The sequence below is a fragment of the Ochotona princeps genome, chromosome 16 (assembly GCF_030435755.1).
Source record: "Ochotona princeps isolate mOchPri1 chromosome 16, mOchPri1.hap1, whole genome shotgun sequence".
Taxonomy (NCBI): Eukaryota; Metazoa; Chordata; class Mammalia; order Lagomorpha; family Ochotonidae; genus Ochotona; species Ochotona princeps.
In genome coordinates, this window is record NC_080847.1 from 1,031,824 (window position 1) to 1,047,028 (window position 15,205).

A 15,205-nucleotide genomic window follows, 5' to 3' on the forward strand; every position below is an offset into this window, starting at 1 on the left:
CCAAACGCTTGGCTGGGCTGCCAGCAGGTATGGTGATGCCGCAGCCAGAGGCCTGGCCCTGGCAGCTGGCTGACCTCTGCAAATGACCTACCTGCTCTGGTCCTGTATCGCCATCATCAAGCGGTGCTGACCCACAGGACTGTCTCCACCCACAGCCCTCACGCTGCCCCCTCAGCCTGACCAGCCAGAGGTGGGGCCTGTAGGGACTGCTCACAGCTGACTCGAGGGTGGCTGGACCAGAGCAGGCGCAGAGTGTGTGCCCTAAGCACACACAGGCACACACACACTACATCTATACACACACTGACACACAGAGGCGCATCCACAGGTGCCGTACCCCCTACACACACACACAGAGGCATTCACACACCACACATATCCATACAGGCACACACCTCTACAGAGTGTATTCACACACACACACGGAGCACATTCCTCCAAGCACCCACACGTAACACACACTCAGGCATGCACCCCAACACGCACGTGTATGTACCCACACAGAGGTCTGGGCGCTCCTGGGCTTCAGGAACTGGCACTAGTCCAGGTGGGCAGCACCTGAGCCATCTGTGCCCGGGGACAAAGTCGCTTCTGAAAGTCATGGTGGCCACAACTTTCTGAGCACTGCCCAGCACTGGCCGGGAAGGGCCCCCTCAGTCCTGCCATGTTCTGTGCCCATCCCACAGAGGACGCTGAAGCGCGAGCGGGCAGCTCGCTGGATGCCCGCACACATACACACGCTCACAGGTGGCTGCGTGTAAACACAGCCCGGCACCGAAAGCTGAGGGACACTGGGAGGCCGGGAGTCTCCCGGGCCTGGCAAGCCGATGCTGGCCTCTGCAGCGGGAGCTCCTGCTTAGGGCGGTGAGGAGGCCGGGCCGAAGGTTCTGGTCTCAGACTGGCCACAGGCATCAGCTCCGTTGGCACGCTTCTGCCGCCCCTTAGCTGGCAGCCCTGGGTTCCGTCCCGGGTGGGTTTATCACATCGCGCTTCCCACAGCAGTGAGCTCCGTGTGGACCAGAGGCTTCAGCGTGGAAGAAGGGCAAGCATGTGAACGGACGCAGCATGGGCCCATTCTGTTACCACCTGTTGCGGGGAGAACTTCTCTCACCATGACTCAAAAGCGAGGTGGAATGAAAGATCAATAAATCTAACGGCAGAGAAGGAGGACTGAGAAGGCACGCTACCTGCCTCCGCCCCTCCCAAAGCACACAGTCCCACTCCTGACGATGTCAACACGAGCCACGGCAAGGGGCTCTGCCCCAACACCCGGAGCAATGCAACGCTTAAACCACAGACACAGACACACAGTGAACACCCTAACAAGAAGTCGGGGAAAGCCACCAACAGGCGACCTGTGGACAGACAAGCAGGGTCTCCCTGCCTGTGGCGGGCCCCGTGAACACGGCACAGCACGGCCTGTGTGTGCAGATAAAGACTCTACACAGCGACAAGGTGCGAGGGGTTGGTGTTGGGTGCAATGGGCTGAGCCACTGCCTGTGACACAGGGCTGCCGGTTCAAGCTCCACTTCCCCTCTGGCCCCCTGCTAATGTGCCCGGGAAAGCAGCAGAAAATGGTTCAAGCCAACAGGCCGTGTAGCTTTTTCTCAACCCCGGTGCAATGCAGCTGATGTGTCCAGACGACCAAGAGCACTCAGTGACCCCCTCACGATGCTCTTCTGCACACAGGGGTCTCCGAGACATCAAAGCACTGTCCCCGTCCCTGGGTGCTGACGCAGTGTGACAGCAAGAAGTGGCCCCCTCCCCTTCTCCAGTGGACAGAGTGGAAAAAAAACTGTGACACCGATCCACCCCCTTCTCCAGCCCTCCATCCTCCCCACCCTCATCAGAGGCCAGCAGGAGCGCATCCCTCTCAAGCATGGAAACAATATCAAATAAACAACTGGAGAGCCAGAAGATGCCTGAAGTTCTCGGGGCCCTGCAATTCATGTGGGAGACCGGGATGGAGCTGCCAGGTCCTGGAAGCCTGGGGAAACTTCCAGTGGGAACAGCAGATTGCCAGGGCCAGCTGCGACTCCAGGCCGAGCGCAGGGCCGGGCGTGGCTCGGGGACAACTGCCCGTTCATGATTGCAGGTGGACTTTGTCAGCAGGCACGGCTGGCTGGGCAAGGCGGGCATGCAGCCCACACCTGGGCCGGGCTAGGCTTACAGACACCCCGAATAAACAGCTTGGCCCCTGTGACCTCCTTGTGGGAGGGGCAGGGTCTGTGGGCAGGGGAGTTGGGTCAGAACCCACTTCTGGCGTGAACTGAGTGCGGCTGGGCTGGACCCTGAGTGGCATCCATGAGAGTGGGAACGGTGAGAGTGGGTGACGGCTATCAGGGTGCACCTAGGCTGTCAGCATGCAGAAGCCCTGGGAGCCCCTCACCTTCGCTGCCACGTTAGGGGTGCTCAGGCTCAGGCCGAGGGAAGGATGGAGGGTGCACTGGAGGCCCCCTGCTCTCTGAGCTACCCACACAGCAGGGCTGGCACCTCCAGGTACACCGGCAGCCCCTGCCCTGGAAGAAGCTGACCCCCCTCATTTCAAAGCTCTGGCCTCACTGTCTGAACCCCAAGCGGCCACTGCTCTCAGTGACCAAATGGCCGGCTGGCGGCGCGGCTGGGGTCCGACTGCTGCAGACAGCCGACCGCAGCCACATCCTAGCAGCGTCACTGGTTCCGACGCGAGCGGCAGCCGGGGAGGCTGTGGCTTTGTTGCGAAATCGGGCAAGTCTGCGGTAAATCTGAGTTCCTCTCTCTCTGAATCAGCACGCGGTGGAGAAATCTGCACCAGCTCTAGCCCCGTGCAGGGGCAGTCCCCGGCCTCGCCAGCCCCCCAGCAGGAGGGAACCAACGGCCCACCCTGCGGGACAACCCCCACGGCATCGCGCTAGGCACGGGGTTCCCCACACGCCCCACATGCTCGGCCCGTGGCCAGCAGCCTGGGGGCCTCCTAGCGACCCCCAGCCCTCTCATGACTAGGCCTGGAGCCCTGCAGAGGAGGGGCCGAGGGGCGGAAGGAAGGAAGGAGGCTGGGCTGGAGGAGGGTCCACACCTGGCCCCAGAGAGTGCCCTGGGCAGGAGCGGGGGTCCAGCCTGTCCCAGAGTGGGGAGCCCAGGCTGGCAGCAACTCACAGGGGTGCTGCCCTCGGGAGGGACCAGGTATGGGGTGTGGAGCCACACTGAATGCAAGGGAAAGGGCCTTGTGTTGGCTTGCCGGGGCTGCAGAGTGGGGAGTGGGAACAGGGGCTGCAAACAACAGGAAGGCCACCGCCCCCAGGCTGGAGGCCAGGATTTCACAGCCAGGGGGTGGCCACTCCCAGGCCGGGGGACCCAGGTGCCTCTCAGCCTTCATCCATCCCCTGGCGTTTCCGTCGTCCTGGGGTGGGGACAGTGCCCGGGACGTGGGGCCCATCCGGGTGCCACCTCACCTCATTTAATCACACCTGCCTGACCTGCTCCCGCGTGGGGTCAGTCTGAGGGGCCTGGCCGCTCAGCGTGCTGTGGACACGGCCCAGCAAACAGCACAGCCCCCACGCGGGGGCTCCACGGCAGCGGCTGCCGCTGGCCAGCAGGGGTCGAGGGGACAGCCAAGGTTACGGCCCCTGCCGGGGCTGGCGGTGCAAGCGGGGTGCTGCCCGAGCCGGGGAGCTGGACTGCTCAGGAGGGAGCAGAGGTGCCCGACACGCACGGCCCGCGCCCACCTGGCCTGGAGGGTCTGCGGCTTAGCGGGTCCCTGCGCCTGGCCTGTCCACTCGGGGTGCCCTGCGAGGAGGGCTGAGGGGCGCCCTGAGGGGCTGCGGCCAGGAGCGCCTCGTGACACCCTGCGCGGGCCACTCGCTCACGCAGTCCACCTCTGCCCAGGGCGCGGGCGGCGGCTTCCTTCGGGTCCGAAGGGGACCGTGCCCCAGGCCCGGCCGAGGAGGAGGCGGCCACGCTGCGTCCCGCCCCGCAGCCTGTGAGCTCACCGGCTATTATTACCCCCGCTTCCCCGGGGAGGCGGCCGCGGCTCAGAGAGGCCTAGCGACTGGCCCAAGGCCGCACAGCGCGCACAGGCGCAGGCCGGCGAGGCTGGGCGCGGACGCCGCGGCCCCGGGAGGACACCGGCCGTCCGCCCCGCGCCGCCGCCTCTCGAGGCCGCCCAGCCGGGCCGCCGCCCGGGCCTCCACGCAAGCCTGAGGGAACAAAAGCGGCCGGCGATCCGGCCCGGGTCTTCCGCCCGGCCGCCCCGCGCCGGCCAATCGCGGCCCTGACGTGACGGACGGCCCGCCCCGCGAGGCGTGGCCGCCGCCCGCGGGCCAATCGCCTCGGGGAGCCGGCGCGGTCACGGGCGCGCCGGGCCAATGGGCGGCGGCGGGGGCGGGCGCGGCCGGCGCCGGCCGTCGCGAGGGGCGGCCCCCGTCCGCCGCCCACTCGCGCAGGCCCGGCCGGCCGTGTCCGCTCCGGATCCCTCCGCGCCGCCGCGCGTCCCTTCCCGGCCCGGCCTCGGCTCCCGGCGCTCCCCGCAACGGCCGGCTGGGCGGCGGCCCGCGCTGACGGACCCTGCGGCGCGCGGGGCGATGGGGGCGGCCGCCTCCGGGGCGACGACGACGACGACGACGCCGCCGCCGAGGCGCTCAGCGGCCGCCGCTGGGCACGGGCGCGGGGAGGCTGCGCGCCCGTGAGCGCCGGGCCCGCCGAGGCCGCTCGCTGCAGGCGGGGGGCCCCCGCGCGCCCGGCGGCAGCATGGTGGAGAAGCGCTGCCCGCTGCAGAGGGACGGCGTGTACCGCTGGTTCTCGGAGCTGCCGTCGCCGCAGCGCGTCGAGTTCCTGTGCGGCCTGCTGGACCTGTGCATCCCGCTCGAGCTGCGCTTCCTCGGCTCGTGCCTCGAGGACCTGGCGCGCAAGGACTACCACTCGCTGCGCGACTCGGAGATCAAGGCCAACAACCCGGCCGACCTGGGCAGCCTCACCAACCTGACGGACGAGGTGGTGCGCAGCAAGCTGCTCGTGTCGCTCGCGCTGCTGGGCTCGGAGCAGCGCGAGGCGGCGGGCGTGCTCTACCGCACGCTCACGCACATCGACTCCATCATCCACAACTACGGGCTGCAGCTCAACGAGGGCCGCACGGGCGATGAGTTCCTGCTGCTCTTCACCATGGCCTCCAACCACCCGGCCTTCAGCTTCCACCAGAAGCAGGTGCTGCGGCAGGAGCTCACGCAGATCCAGAGCAGCCTGAGCGGCGGCGGCGGCGGGGGCCCCGCGGGCAAGGGCGCGCCCACCTGCCCGGCCTGCCACAAGGTGCGCTCCCCGGGCTCTCGCTGCCACCGAAGCTCTTTCCCCGCGACGACCCAGCCAAGGGCTTGCACGTGCTCGGCTGGCTTTGGGCCCCGGGTCACGCTCTGCTTGTGGGGTTGCCCTCTCTGCCCTCCCAGGAGCGCTGGCTGTTGGGGCACTCCTTGGGTGACGTTTCTGCCAGAGACGAGCTTTTCCTTGGATGGAGTTCAAGTCTCCTCTGTGCGTTCCACCTTGTGGGTTGGCGGGAAGCTGCTCCTTCTGTGTCCCCACACAGGCAGCGTCCCTGTGAGCCCTGGTGCCTGCAGGCCGGGCGGCAGGGTGTTGGCCAAGGCCATGGCCGTGGGCGTGTGGAGCTGCTGGGTGGCCGCGGGGTCTGGGCCTGTGGGCCTGTGGAGCTGCAGGTGGCCTGCAGGGTCTCGGCCATGGCTGTGGGTATGTGGAGCTGCAGGTGGCCGTGGGGTCTCAGCCGTGGCCATGGGCGTGTGGAGCCACAGGGTGACCTGTGGGGTTTGGGCCGTGGGCGTGTGGAGATGTGGAGTGACTGTGGGGTCTAAGCTGCGGCCGTGGGCGTGGGCGTGTGGAGCTGCAGGTGGCCGACAGGGTCTCAGCCATGGCTGTGACCATGGGCGCGTGGGGCCGCCGGGTGGCCTGTGGGGTTTGGGCCGTGGCCGTGGGCGTGTGGGGCTGCAGGTGGCCGAGGGGTCTCAGCCGTGGCTGTGGCCGTTGGCGTGTGGATGCAGGTGGCCACGGGGTCTCAGCCGTGGCCGTGTGGATGCAGGTGGCCGTGGGGTCTCAGCCGTGGCTGTGGCCGTGGCCGTGTGGAGCTGCAGGTGGCCGAGGGGTCTCAGCCGTGGGCGTGGGCGTGTGGAGCTGCAGGTGGCCGAGGGGTCTCAGCCGTGGCTGTGGCCGTGGGCGTGTGGAGCTGCAGGTGGCCGAGGGGTCTCAGCCGTGGCTGTGGCCGTGGGCGTGTAGAACTGCAGGTGGCTGTGGGGTCTCAGCCGTGGCTGTGGCCATGGGTATGTGGAGCTGCAGGTGGCCGAGGGGTCTCAGCCGTGGCTGTGGCCGTGGGCGTGTGGATGCAGGTGGCCGTGGGGTCTCAGCCAGTCCCGGGAGCTGCCTCCACCTGGGTGAGGCCCGTGCTGGTGCGGGAGGTGTTGGCTGTGGTTTTGAGGGGCAGCACAGCTGGCCTGGGGCAGTCTTTGGTGAGATGAAGAGATAGGTCTATTCCTGGCCTTGCCCCCCAAGTGGCCATGGGCACCCCTGTTTCCTGCTCTGTGACTGTCTATAGTGCTGGGGCCACTCCACTTCTGTGTGTGGGTAATGAAGCCATCCATATCTGTGTCCCTCTGTGTGTGTGTGTGTGTGTGTGTGTGTGGACCTCCGTGTCCCTGTGTGTGTGTGTGTGTGTGTGAGGACCTCCGTGTCCCCATGTGTGTGTGTGTGAGGACCTCCGTGTCCTCGTGTGTGTGTGTGTGTGTGTGTGTGAGGACCTCCATGTCCCCGTGTGTGTGAGAGGACCTCTGTGTCCCCGTGTGTGTGTGTGTGTGTGTGTGTGAGGACCTCCGTGTCCCTGTGTGTGTGTGTGTGTGTGTGAGGACCTCCATGTCCCTGTGTGTGTGTGTGTGAGGACCTCTGTGTCCCCGTGTGTGTGTGTGTGTGTGTGAGGACCTCCGTGTCCCTGTGTGTGTGTGTGTGTGTGAGGACCTCTGTGTCCCCGTGTGTGTGTGTGTGAGGACCTCCATGTCCCCGTGTGTGTGTGAGAACCTCCGTGTCCCCGTGTGTGTGTGTGTGTGTGTGTGTGTGTGAGGACCTCTGTGTCCTCGTGTGTGTGTGTGTGTGTGTGTGTGTGTGTGTGTGAGGACCTCCATGTCCCTGTGTGTGAGGCCTGGGCTGGGGGTGGCTTTCCCCTCTTCCCCTCTGGCTTCTAGTGCTCCGTTGTGGGCAGTGCTCTCTGTGTGGTGACGTAATTATGTCTTGGCCGTGAACTGGTTCTGAATGGTTCTGTGGGGCTGCCAGGCGTTTTGTCCTCTGGGGAATGGAAGTGTTGTGGTGGCTTTGAGGGAGCCCGGCCCTGGGCACACTGGGACGGGCATGCTGGGCACACTGGGACGGGCCCTGGGCACACTGGGACGGGCATGCCGGGCACACTGGGACGGGCATGCCGGGCACACTGGGACGGGCCCTGGGCACACTGGGACGGGCATGCCGGGCACACTGGGACGGGCATGCCGGGCACACTGGGACGGGCAGGCTGGGCACACTGGGACGGGCATGCTGGGCACACTGGGACGGGCCCTGGGCACACTGGGACGGGCAGGCTGCTCCGCTCGCTCTCTGGGTGACGTCCCTGTGTTGTCTGCCGTCGAGGGCCTGCCTTCCTCCCTCGCCCTGGAAAGAGCGGCCCCTTCGAGTCCTCGTTTGCTTTTCTTTAGTTGTGTTTTGTTTTGCACTCTGAGCTTTGAGATTTGGTGTTTTTCTTTTAGAGTTAAAGATGTCAATGACTTTAATGTCTTATTTAAACTTGTATTTCTTTTAGCTGTGTTTCTCTAAAACAGTTGTTATTTGCAATTTTTTCTCCCAAACCCTTGCTGTTTTATGTCTTTCCCCCTTGTTTGTTTGAGAGTGCAGTCTTGAGCTGGTCTTCCCCTGCATGCCCTCTGTGGGGGCTGGTACCAGCCTGCTGCCCTCCTGGGGTCCACATGGGTGGCAGCTGCATTGAGGGGCACGGGAGGGGCTTCCCGGTAGGCATTCTTACTGCTCGGGACCACGCTTGGCGTGCAGGGAGGTGAAGCCACCATGTTTTCTGTGAGGCGGGATGCTCACCGTGGTGAAGCAGCTGGTGAGGGGCTGTGCCCCTCCCCTGCCCCTCAGTGCTGCGGGCTGGGCTGGGCTGGGCTCCCTTGCTGTGAGGGCAGTCCTAACTGCCTGGGGCACACCCACGCAGTCTGCTGGTTGTGGCGGGGCTGGCAGGCTGGGTTCTCTCGCTGCGGCTCCGGGGCCGGGAAGCGCCCCAGCCCCAGTCCGGCTCAGGGTACGGTCCCCCGGAGGAGCGCATGGCCCACCCTGCTGAGGTGCTTGGCGACATCCCATCTTCTGCCTTGTCTCCTGGAGGGTTGCCTCAGCACTGTGTTTTCAGGGTTCACCTGGGTGGTGGCTAGGACAGACTTTGACCGTCTTTGAGGCTGAGTGGTGCTGCCCCGTGTGGGCAGGCTGTGGCCCTGTCCGTTAGGCCGTCACTGGCTTCGCTTGCCAGTATGGCACTATTCTCTTCGACACGTCACGTGGCAACTGTCAGAGGGCCTCCTGCTCAGTCAGGTCACCTTGGGTGGCCCAGCCCTGCAGACTGCCCAGGCCCTCGTGCACTGCGAGTCCTGGGGGCACTAAGGTCAAAGGGGTGGCTCACAGATGCTCTGCCTGGCGGTGGACACTGGGTGACCTGGGGTCTACTCGAGGACTGAGGATGAGTACTCAGTGCTTTTGTGAGGGTGCAGAGTCCCCGCAGGGTGGAGAAGCCTGGGCCATTTGCTCTGTGCTGATGATGCTGTGGGGGGCCTTGAACCTAGGACCCAGCTGGTGGCTGCTAAACGTAGCCCAGCGTGCCCCAGGCTGCACCTGATCTGGAGTGGCTGCTGCCGTCACCCAGGTCCCAGTGCCTGTCCCATGCAGTTCCTGGGTGTGGGAGGCTGCCCTGTCTTTACCACAAAGGGCAGGGGGCACCAGCAGTGATGTGGGTGTGGTTGGAGCTGCCCTCTGGCAGTGTGCTCAGTGCCCATGCAAATCTCACGAGATCTCAGCATGTGTGAGCCCTGCGTCTGTCTGCTGGGTGACGCTTTCTGCCCTTGGCCCTTGTGCTGTGTGAGGGCCGTTCACGTCCCCCGGGCTGCCTCAGGTGTGGGCACGGGTGTGCCCGTGTGTGTACTATTGTGGGATGCGGTGTGGAGGGGGTCTTTCTGCTGGGGTGGGGTGCTTACCGTGTCACCATGCAGTGGGACAGCCCAGGAGGGGGGCATCACTGCCCACTGGAGTGCCCTGGGCTTCCTGTCGGGCGCCTGCGCTCTCCCTCAGCCTCTGCCCTCCCTGGTCTGCTTTTTGAATCAAGGCTATCTTGAGGTTAGTTGGTATTTTCCCAACAAATTCACATACGAATCCTGCACTTCCGGGGCAGGCTTCTGGAAGGTCTTGAAGCTGTGGGAACGGGGCTGTCACCCTCGTGGAGACTGACAAGATCCAGAGAAGGGCTCGTTTTGCCTGGAGAGGTGATTTCCGCTTGGCACACTCCCGAGTGCACAGGAACGTGGCAGAAAGTCGCGCTGCTTGGCAGGGTTTCTGACCTTGTGCATGAGCCTGAGGAATCAGCTTCAGCGCAGGAATGTTTCCCTTCCGGTCTCTCCATTTTAAAAAATGTTTATTTGAAAGGCAGACAGCACCTGTCTTCCGTTAGCTGATTCACACCGCAGCTGCAAGGGCCGTGCTGGAGCGAGGCTGCCTCTGGGTGACAGGGCCCCAGGCCTGGGCTGCCACCTGCTGCCTCCCACGGTGTCCGAGTGTCTGGAGCACAGACCGGCTCCGTGGGGTGCGGGCCTCCTGGGCGGCAGCCTGCCCCTCTGCCCCTCTGCCTGTCCCCACAGGTGTTACGGTTGTGGAGAGACCCAGTGCCATGTGCAAGCGTTTCCTCTGAGAAGGAGAGATAGCCAAGGGCTAGGACAGTAACCGTGTGCTTTGGGTGAGGAGACCGGAAGTCAGGCCTGACACGATGGCTCAGTGGCTAAATCCTCGCCTTGCCTGCGTCAGGATCCCATATGGGTGCTGGCTGTTACACAGTATGTACTCCAGCTCCCTGCCTATGGCCTGGGAAAGCAGCTGAGGACGGCCCAAGGCCTTGGGACCCTGCTCTGCGTGGGAGACCTGGAGGAAGCTCCTGGCTCTGGCCATTGTGGCCATTTGAGGAGTGAACCAGCAGACGGAAAATCTTCCGCTCTGTCTCTCCTCTCTGTATATCTGACTTTCCAATTAACAATAAAAAAAAAAAATCTAGAAGAAAAAAACAGGCCTGAAGTTATATGAGAGAGGATGAAAAGTTTTTCAAATGGCTGTTGTAGCCACTGCATGAATACAGGGTCAGAGTATGGTCTGGCAGCGTCATCCTGCCTCAGAGAGGCGTGCTGGGACCCTGAGCCACTTCCCAGTGGAAAGCTCGCCTGCCATGATGGTCCTCGCTGGGTGCTTGGCAGACTCGGGAGCAGCCACCCTGAGCCTGGCAGCCACAGCGCTCGGGGGTCCCGGCTCTGACAGTCATGTGTGCTCAGGGGGTCCCGGCTCTGAGAGTCACGTGTGCTCGGGGGTCCCGGCTCTGACAGTCACGTGTGCTCAGGGGTCCCGGCTCTGAGAGTCACGTGTGCTCGGGGGTCCCGGCTCCGACAGTCACGTGTGCTCAGGGGGTCCCGGCTCTGAGAGTCACGTGTGCTCAGGGGGTCCCGGCTCTGAGAGTCACGTGTGCTCGGGGGTCCCGGCTCTGAGAGTCACGTGTGCTCGGGGGGTCCCGGCTCTGACAGTCACGTGTGCTCGGGGGGTCCCGGCTCTGACAGTCACGTGTGCTCGGGGGTCCCGGCTCTGAGAGTCACGTGTGCTCGGGGGGTCCCGGCTCTGACAGTCACGTGTGCTCGGGGGGTCCCGGCTCTGACAGTCACGTGTGCTCGGGGGGGTCCCGGCTCTGACAGTCACGTGTGCTCGGGGGGTCCCGGCTCTGACAGTCACGTGTGCTCGGGGGGTCCCGGCTCTGAGAGTCACGTGTGCTCGGGGGGTCCCGGCTCTGACAGTCACGTGTGCTGGGGGGTCCCGGCTCTGACAGTCACGTGTGCTGGGGGGTCCCGGCTCTGACAGTCACGTGTGCTCGGGGGGTCCCGGCTCTGACAGTCACGTGTGCTCGGGGGGTCCCGGCTCTGACAGTCACGTGTGCTCGGGGGGTCCCGGCTCTGACAGTCACGTGTGCTCGGGGGTCCCGGCTCTGACAGTCACGTGTGCTCGGGGGTCCCGGCTCTGACAGTCACGTGTGCTCGGGGGGTCCCGGCTCTGACAGTCACGTGTGCTCGGGGGTCCCGGCTCTGAGAGTCACGTGTGCTCAGGGGGTCCCGGTTCTGACAGTCACGTGTGCTCGGGGGTCCCGGCTGTTTCCTATCCCCTCCTCCTCCACTCAACAGTCCTTGGCTCCCACTCACTCCCTGCTTGGCCCATGGGCAGGTTCGTGCTTATCTGGTTTGTTTTTCTACCAAGTCCTTCCTCCACTGGCCACTGCTGTCCATCTGCAGTGCAGGTTGTGGGTGGGCAAAGGAGGTGACTTCGGGGAGCAGGCTGGCCCTCGCCAATGGCTTACCTGCACCCCTCGCCTCCTGTGCCCTGCCTCTGACTCTAATGACTTGGATGAAAGCAATCTTTATAAGAAAGGGATTTCAGTTGTTTTTAACTGATAATATAATCAGGAAACACGAGAAGGGATGTTGGAGGGCTGTCCCTCCGCCTGGGAGGGTCAGGACGGCTGAAGGCTGAAGGCGGGCCGTATCTGTCGCTTTCCTACTGAGAGGACGTCTGGCCTGCAGGGCCTGGACTCCAGTCCCGCCTCTGCTGCTGCTCCCCGCTTCCTGTGAGGTGCCCACGTAGTTGGGGCTCCGTCACCCCTGGAGGAGAGCTGGATGGAATTTTGGGGTCTCCCAGCTTTGGTGATGGGCTTTTCACAGGGGTCAGTGAGTGGAGGATCGTTCTCTGTGGCTCTTTGCCCTCCAAGTAAATGAACGCAGACACATTGGAAACCTCTGCCCAGCCTCCCTTTTTAGGAGGTGGCACAGTGGCTTGCATAGCCCTCACCCGATGGCTGCTGTTGCCCCTGCTGTCCCTGGTGTTTGTCCTGGTGGTCTCGGTCGGGGTGGAGCTCCCGGGTTCTCTGTGTGCACTGGTCACGTACCGGTCCCTGTGGAAGGGCACTCTTTCCGTGGTGTGCTGCATGTTGTGTTGCTGTGCGTCACAGCCCACAGGCACACCTTTTACGGCTCTGCAGCTGTGTGACGTGTGTGACGTGTGTGCCTGTTTGCCGGTGGGTCACACCATTCCCGATGGGTGTCGCGCTGACTGGCCGCACGCCCTGTGGGCTGAGGAGTGTCTGAGTGAGCCCGCCGAGGGCCGTGGCTGAGAAGTCTGCAGCCCCTGGTTTTTCCTGTCATTCTTTGTGTCTTTGCTTCCCAGTGCGCACCTGCTTTGCTGCTTGGCTGGTAATGGTGGGTGCTTTCGACTGAGCTCCTTTCTTTGGGCATCACTCGTGACGCTTCCAGCTGTGATTGGCCATGCTCTCGAGTAGGCTGCCAGCTGGTGCAGCCTGTGCATGGGCCAGCGTCTCCCTTCCCCTCCTGGACCTGTCTGCCTTCACACTTCCTGCCCAAGCCAGAGCCCAAGGCTTTTAAACAGCTCAGCCTCCCCCCCGCCCTCAGCAGTGGCAGCCTGTCCTTGTAGTTTTGCAAATGCAGTCTTCATCTGTGCTGTCCCAGCCACAGCCAGTGTCCTCTGGAGGCCGCTGTCCTTCTGCCCTGCCCCCTCCTCCTGCCCTGTGCCCCGCCTTCCCCCCTCCTGCCCTGCGCCCCCTGCCATCCCTCCTCCTGCCCTGAGCCCTCCTCCTGCCCTGTGCCCCCGCCATCCCTCCTCCTGCCCTGCGCCCCCTGCCATCCCTCCTCCTGCCCTGTGCCCCCCGCCATCCCTCCTCCTGCCCTGTGCCCCCCCGCCATCCCTCCTCCTGCCCTGTGCCCCCCGCCATCCCTCCTCCTGCCCTGTGCCCTGCCCCCTCCTCCTGCCCTGTGCCCCCGCCATCCCTCCTCCTGCCTTGCGCCCCCTGCCATCCCTCCTCCTGCCCTGTGCCCCCCGCCATCCCTCCTCCTGCCCTGTGCCCCCACTGGTCCTCACTGTCCTGGTCTCCAGCCTCTCTTCCTTTTCCTAGCTCATCTGGTGTGATGATTACATACATGACATGGTTTTTTTACAGACAGACGGATTGGGCAGTGTGCCCAGGAGCCTTTGGGGACACGCGTGACCGTAGGTTTAGTGCAACTCCACTTCTAAGTCAGCCCGTGCTGCCGTGAGATGGGAGGTGGTCTCCTTTAAGAATTAAGCTGAGGTCATTGTTTATGAAGTCTACAAGAAACAGTTATTAGCTGGTTAGCTTCTTTTTCCCCCTGGTTTCTTTTTAAAAGATGCGTTTGTATTTGAAAGGAAGATTCACAGATATAGGAGAGACAGAGATCTTCTATCCACTGGTTCACTCCAGAAATGGCTGCAGTGGCTGGAGCTGGGCCAGTCCAAAACCAGGAGCCTTGAGCCTCTTCTTGGTCTTCCACATGGGTGCAGGGTCCCAAGAACTTGAGCAGTCTCACAGTGTTTTCCCAGGCCATTAGCAGGGTGCTGGTTCAGAAGTGGAGCAGCCAGGACTGGAACTGGTGCCCATTGGATGCCAGCACTGTGTATGGAGGCTTAACCTACTATGCCATGGATTCAGCCCCCCCTCCCCCATCTTATGTCTTAACTAACATTCACGAAATTCGTGCCTTAATTCTTAGAGAAAGTGCCAATGACATGCCTGCATAGTGACTTGGACCTGGCCACTAGGGAGCAGGTGGCATTGCCAGGTGGACTCAGATGCCTGGCCTGCTGTTGGTAGTGTGGTGTGGTGTGGTGGCCTTTTGACGCGTCCATTTCAGAATGTGTGCTTGCAGCTCTCTCTGCACCTTGTTGCTTCGCCCGGGCCTTCCGAGGCTGTCCTCACCCTGGCATACACTGCAGCCCGGCTCTGGGCTCACGGTTCCTGTGTGCTGCCCGTGGAGCATACTCTCCTGAGCAGATCCATTTTTTTCATATTTCTGCCCTCGCGAGGCAGGCACAGCCAGGGTTGGGCAGCCCCTGCACGCAGCAGGGTTCCTTCTGTGTGTGGTTGAAACCTGGGACGGGTTTGGGGGTCTCGTGACACTACGTCCTCCTCCTCTCACAGCCTCCTCTCTACAGCCTCCTCTCTACAGCCTCCTCCTCACAGCCTCTCTCACAGCCTCCTCCTCTTCACAGCCTCCTCTCTACAGCCTCCTCCTCTTCACAGCCTCATCTCTACAGCCTCCTCTCTCACAGCCTCCTCCTCTTCACAGCCTCCTCTTCACAGCCTCCTCTACAGCCTCCTCTCTCACAGCCTCCTCTCTACAGCCTCCTCTCTACAGCCTCCTCCTCACAGCCTCCTCTCTCACAGCCTCCTCCTCTTCACAGCCTCCTCTTCACAGCCTCCTCTCTCACAGCCTCCTCTCTACAGCCTCCTCCTCACAGCCTCCTCTCTACAGCCTCCTCTCTCACAGCCTCCTCCTCTCATAGCCTCCTCTCTCACAGCCTCCCTCCCAGCTCCCCCATGCCACACCCCCTCGTGTCCCAACTCCCCCGTGCCGCACCCCCTTGTGCTGCACTCCCCCGTGCCCACGTATCCCAGCAGTGACCTGGGGGACGCTCACCCTTGTCTTTTCTCTTCGCTTTTTGCACTGAGTCTGTCCGTTTTCTCTGTGCCCAAAACTGTGTATTCCAGTGAATTTGTTACATGATTTTTAACGTTATGTATATATTTTAAAGGTTTATTTATCTTTCTTGGAAAGGCAGATCTACAGCAAGAAGGAGAGAGAGGCAGATCTGTGCTTTGATTTGCTCCCCCCAGCTGGTGCTGGGCTCTGTGCACTGCTCCCCCGGCGTGTGGCGGGGCGCGTGGCGGCGCGCGTGGTGGGGCGCGTGGCGGGTCGCGTGGCAGGGCGTGTGGCAGGGCCTGCTCTACGGTTGCAGCAGGTGTCGGATGCCCCGTGCTCACAGTGTCTTGGAGGAAGTGTGTGGTTTCTGTTGCTCGCAGCCGCTGTGTGAGAAGGAGCTGGGGCTC

At 63.3% G+C, this 15,205-nt stretch overlaps 1 protein-coding gene across 1 annotated transcript in view; it reads left to right on the forward strand.

Annotated features, from left to right (window-relative positions):
• The first annotated feature begins 4,403 nt into the window (after positions 1-4,403).
• The window catches only part of ZCCHC14 (zinc finger CCHC-type containing 14), a 43,807-nt gene continuing 33,005 nt past the window's right edge, over positions 4,404-15,205 (forward strand). Inside the window, exon 1 of the mRNA XM_058674549.1 lies at positions 4,404-5,280. Within this exon, the coding sequence (XP_058530532.1) occupies positions 4,726-5,280 (555 nt within the window). The 5' untranslated portion in view covers positions 4,404-4,725. The remainder of the gene's footprint in view (positions 5,281-15,205) is intronic.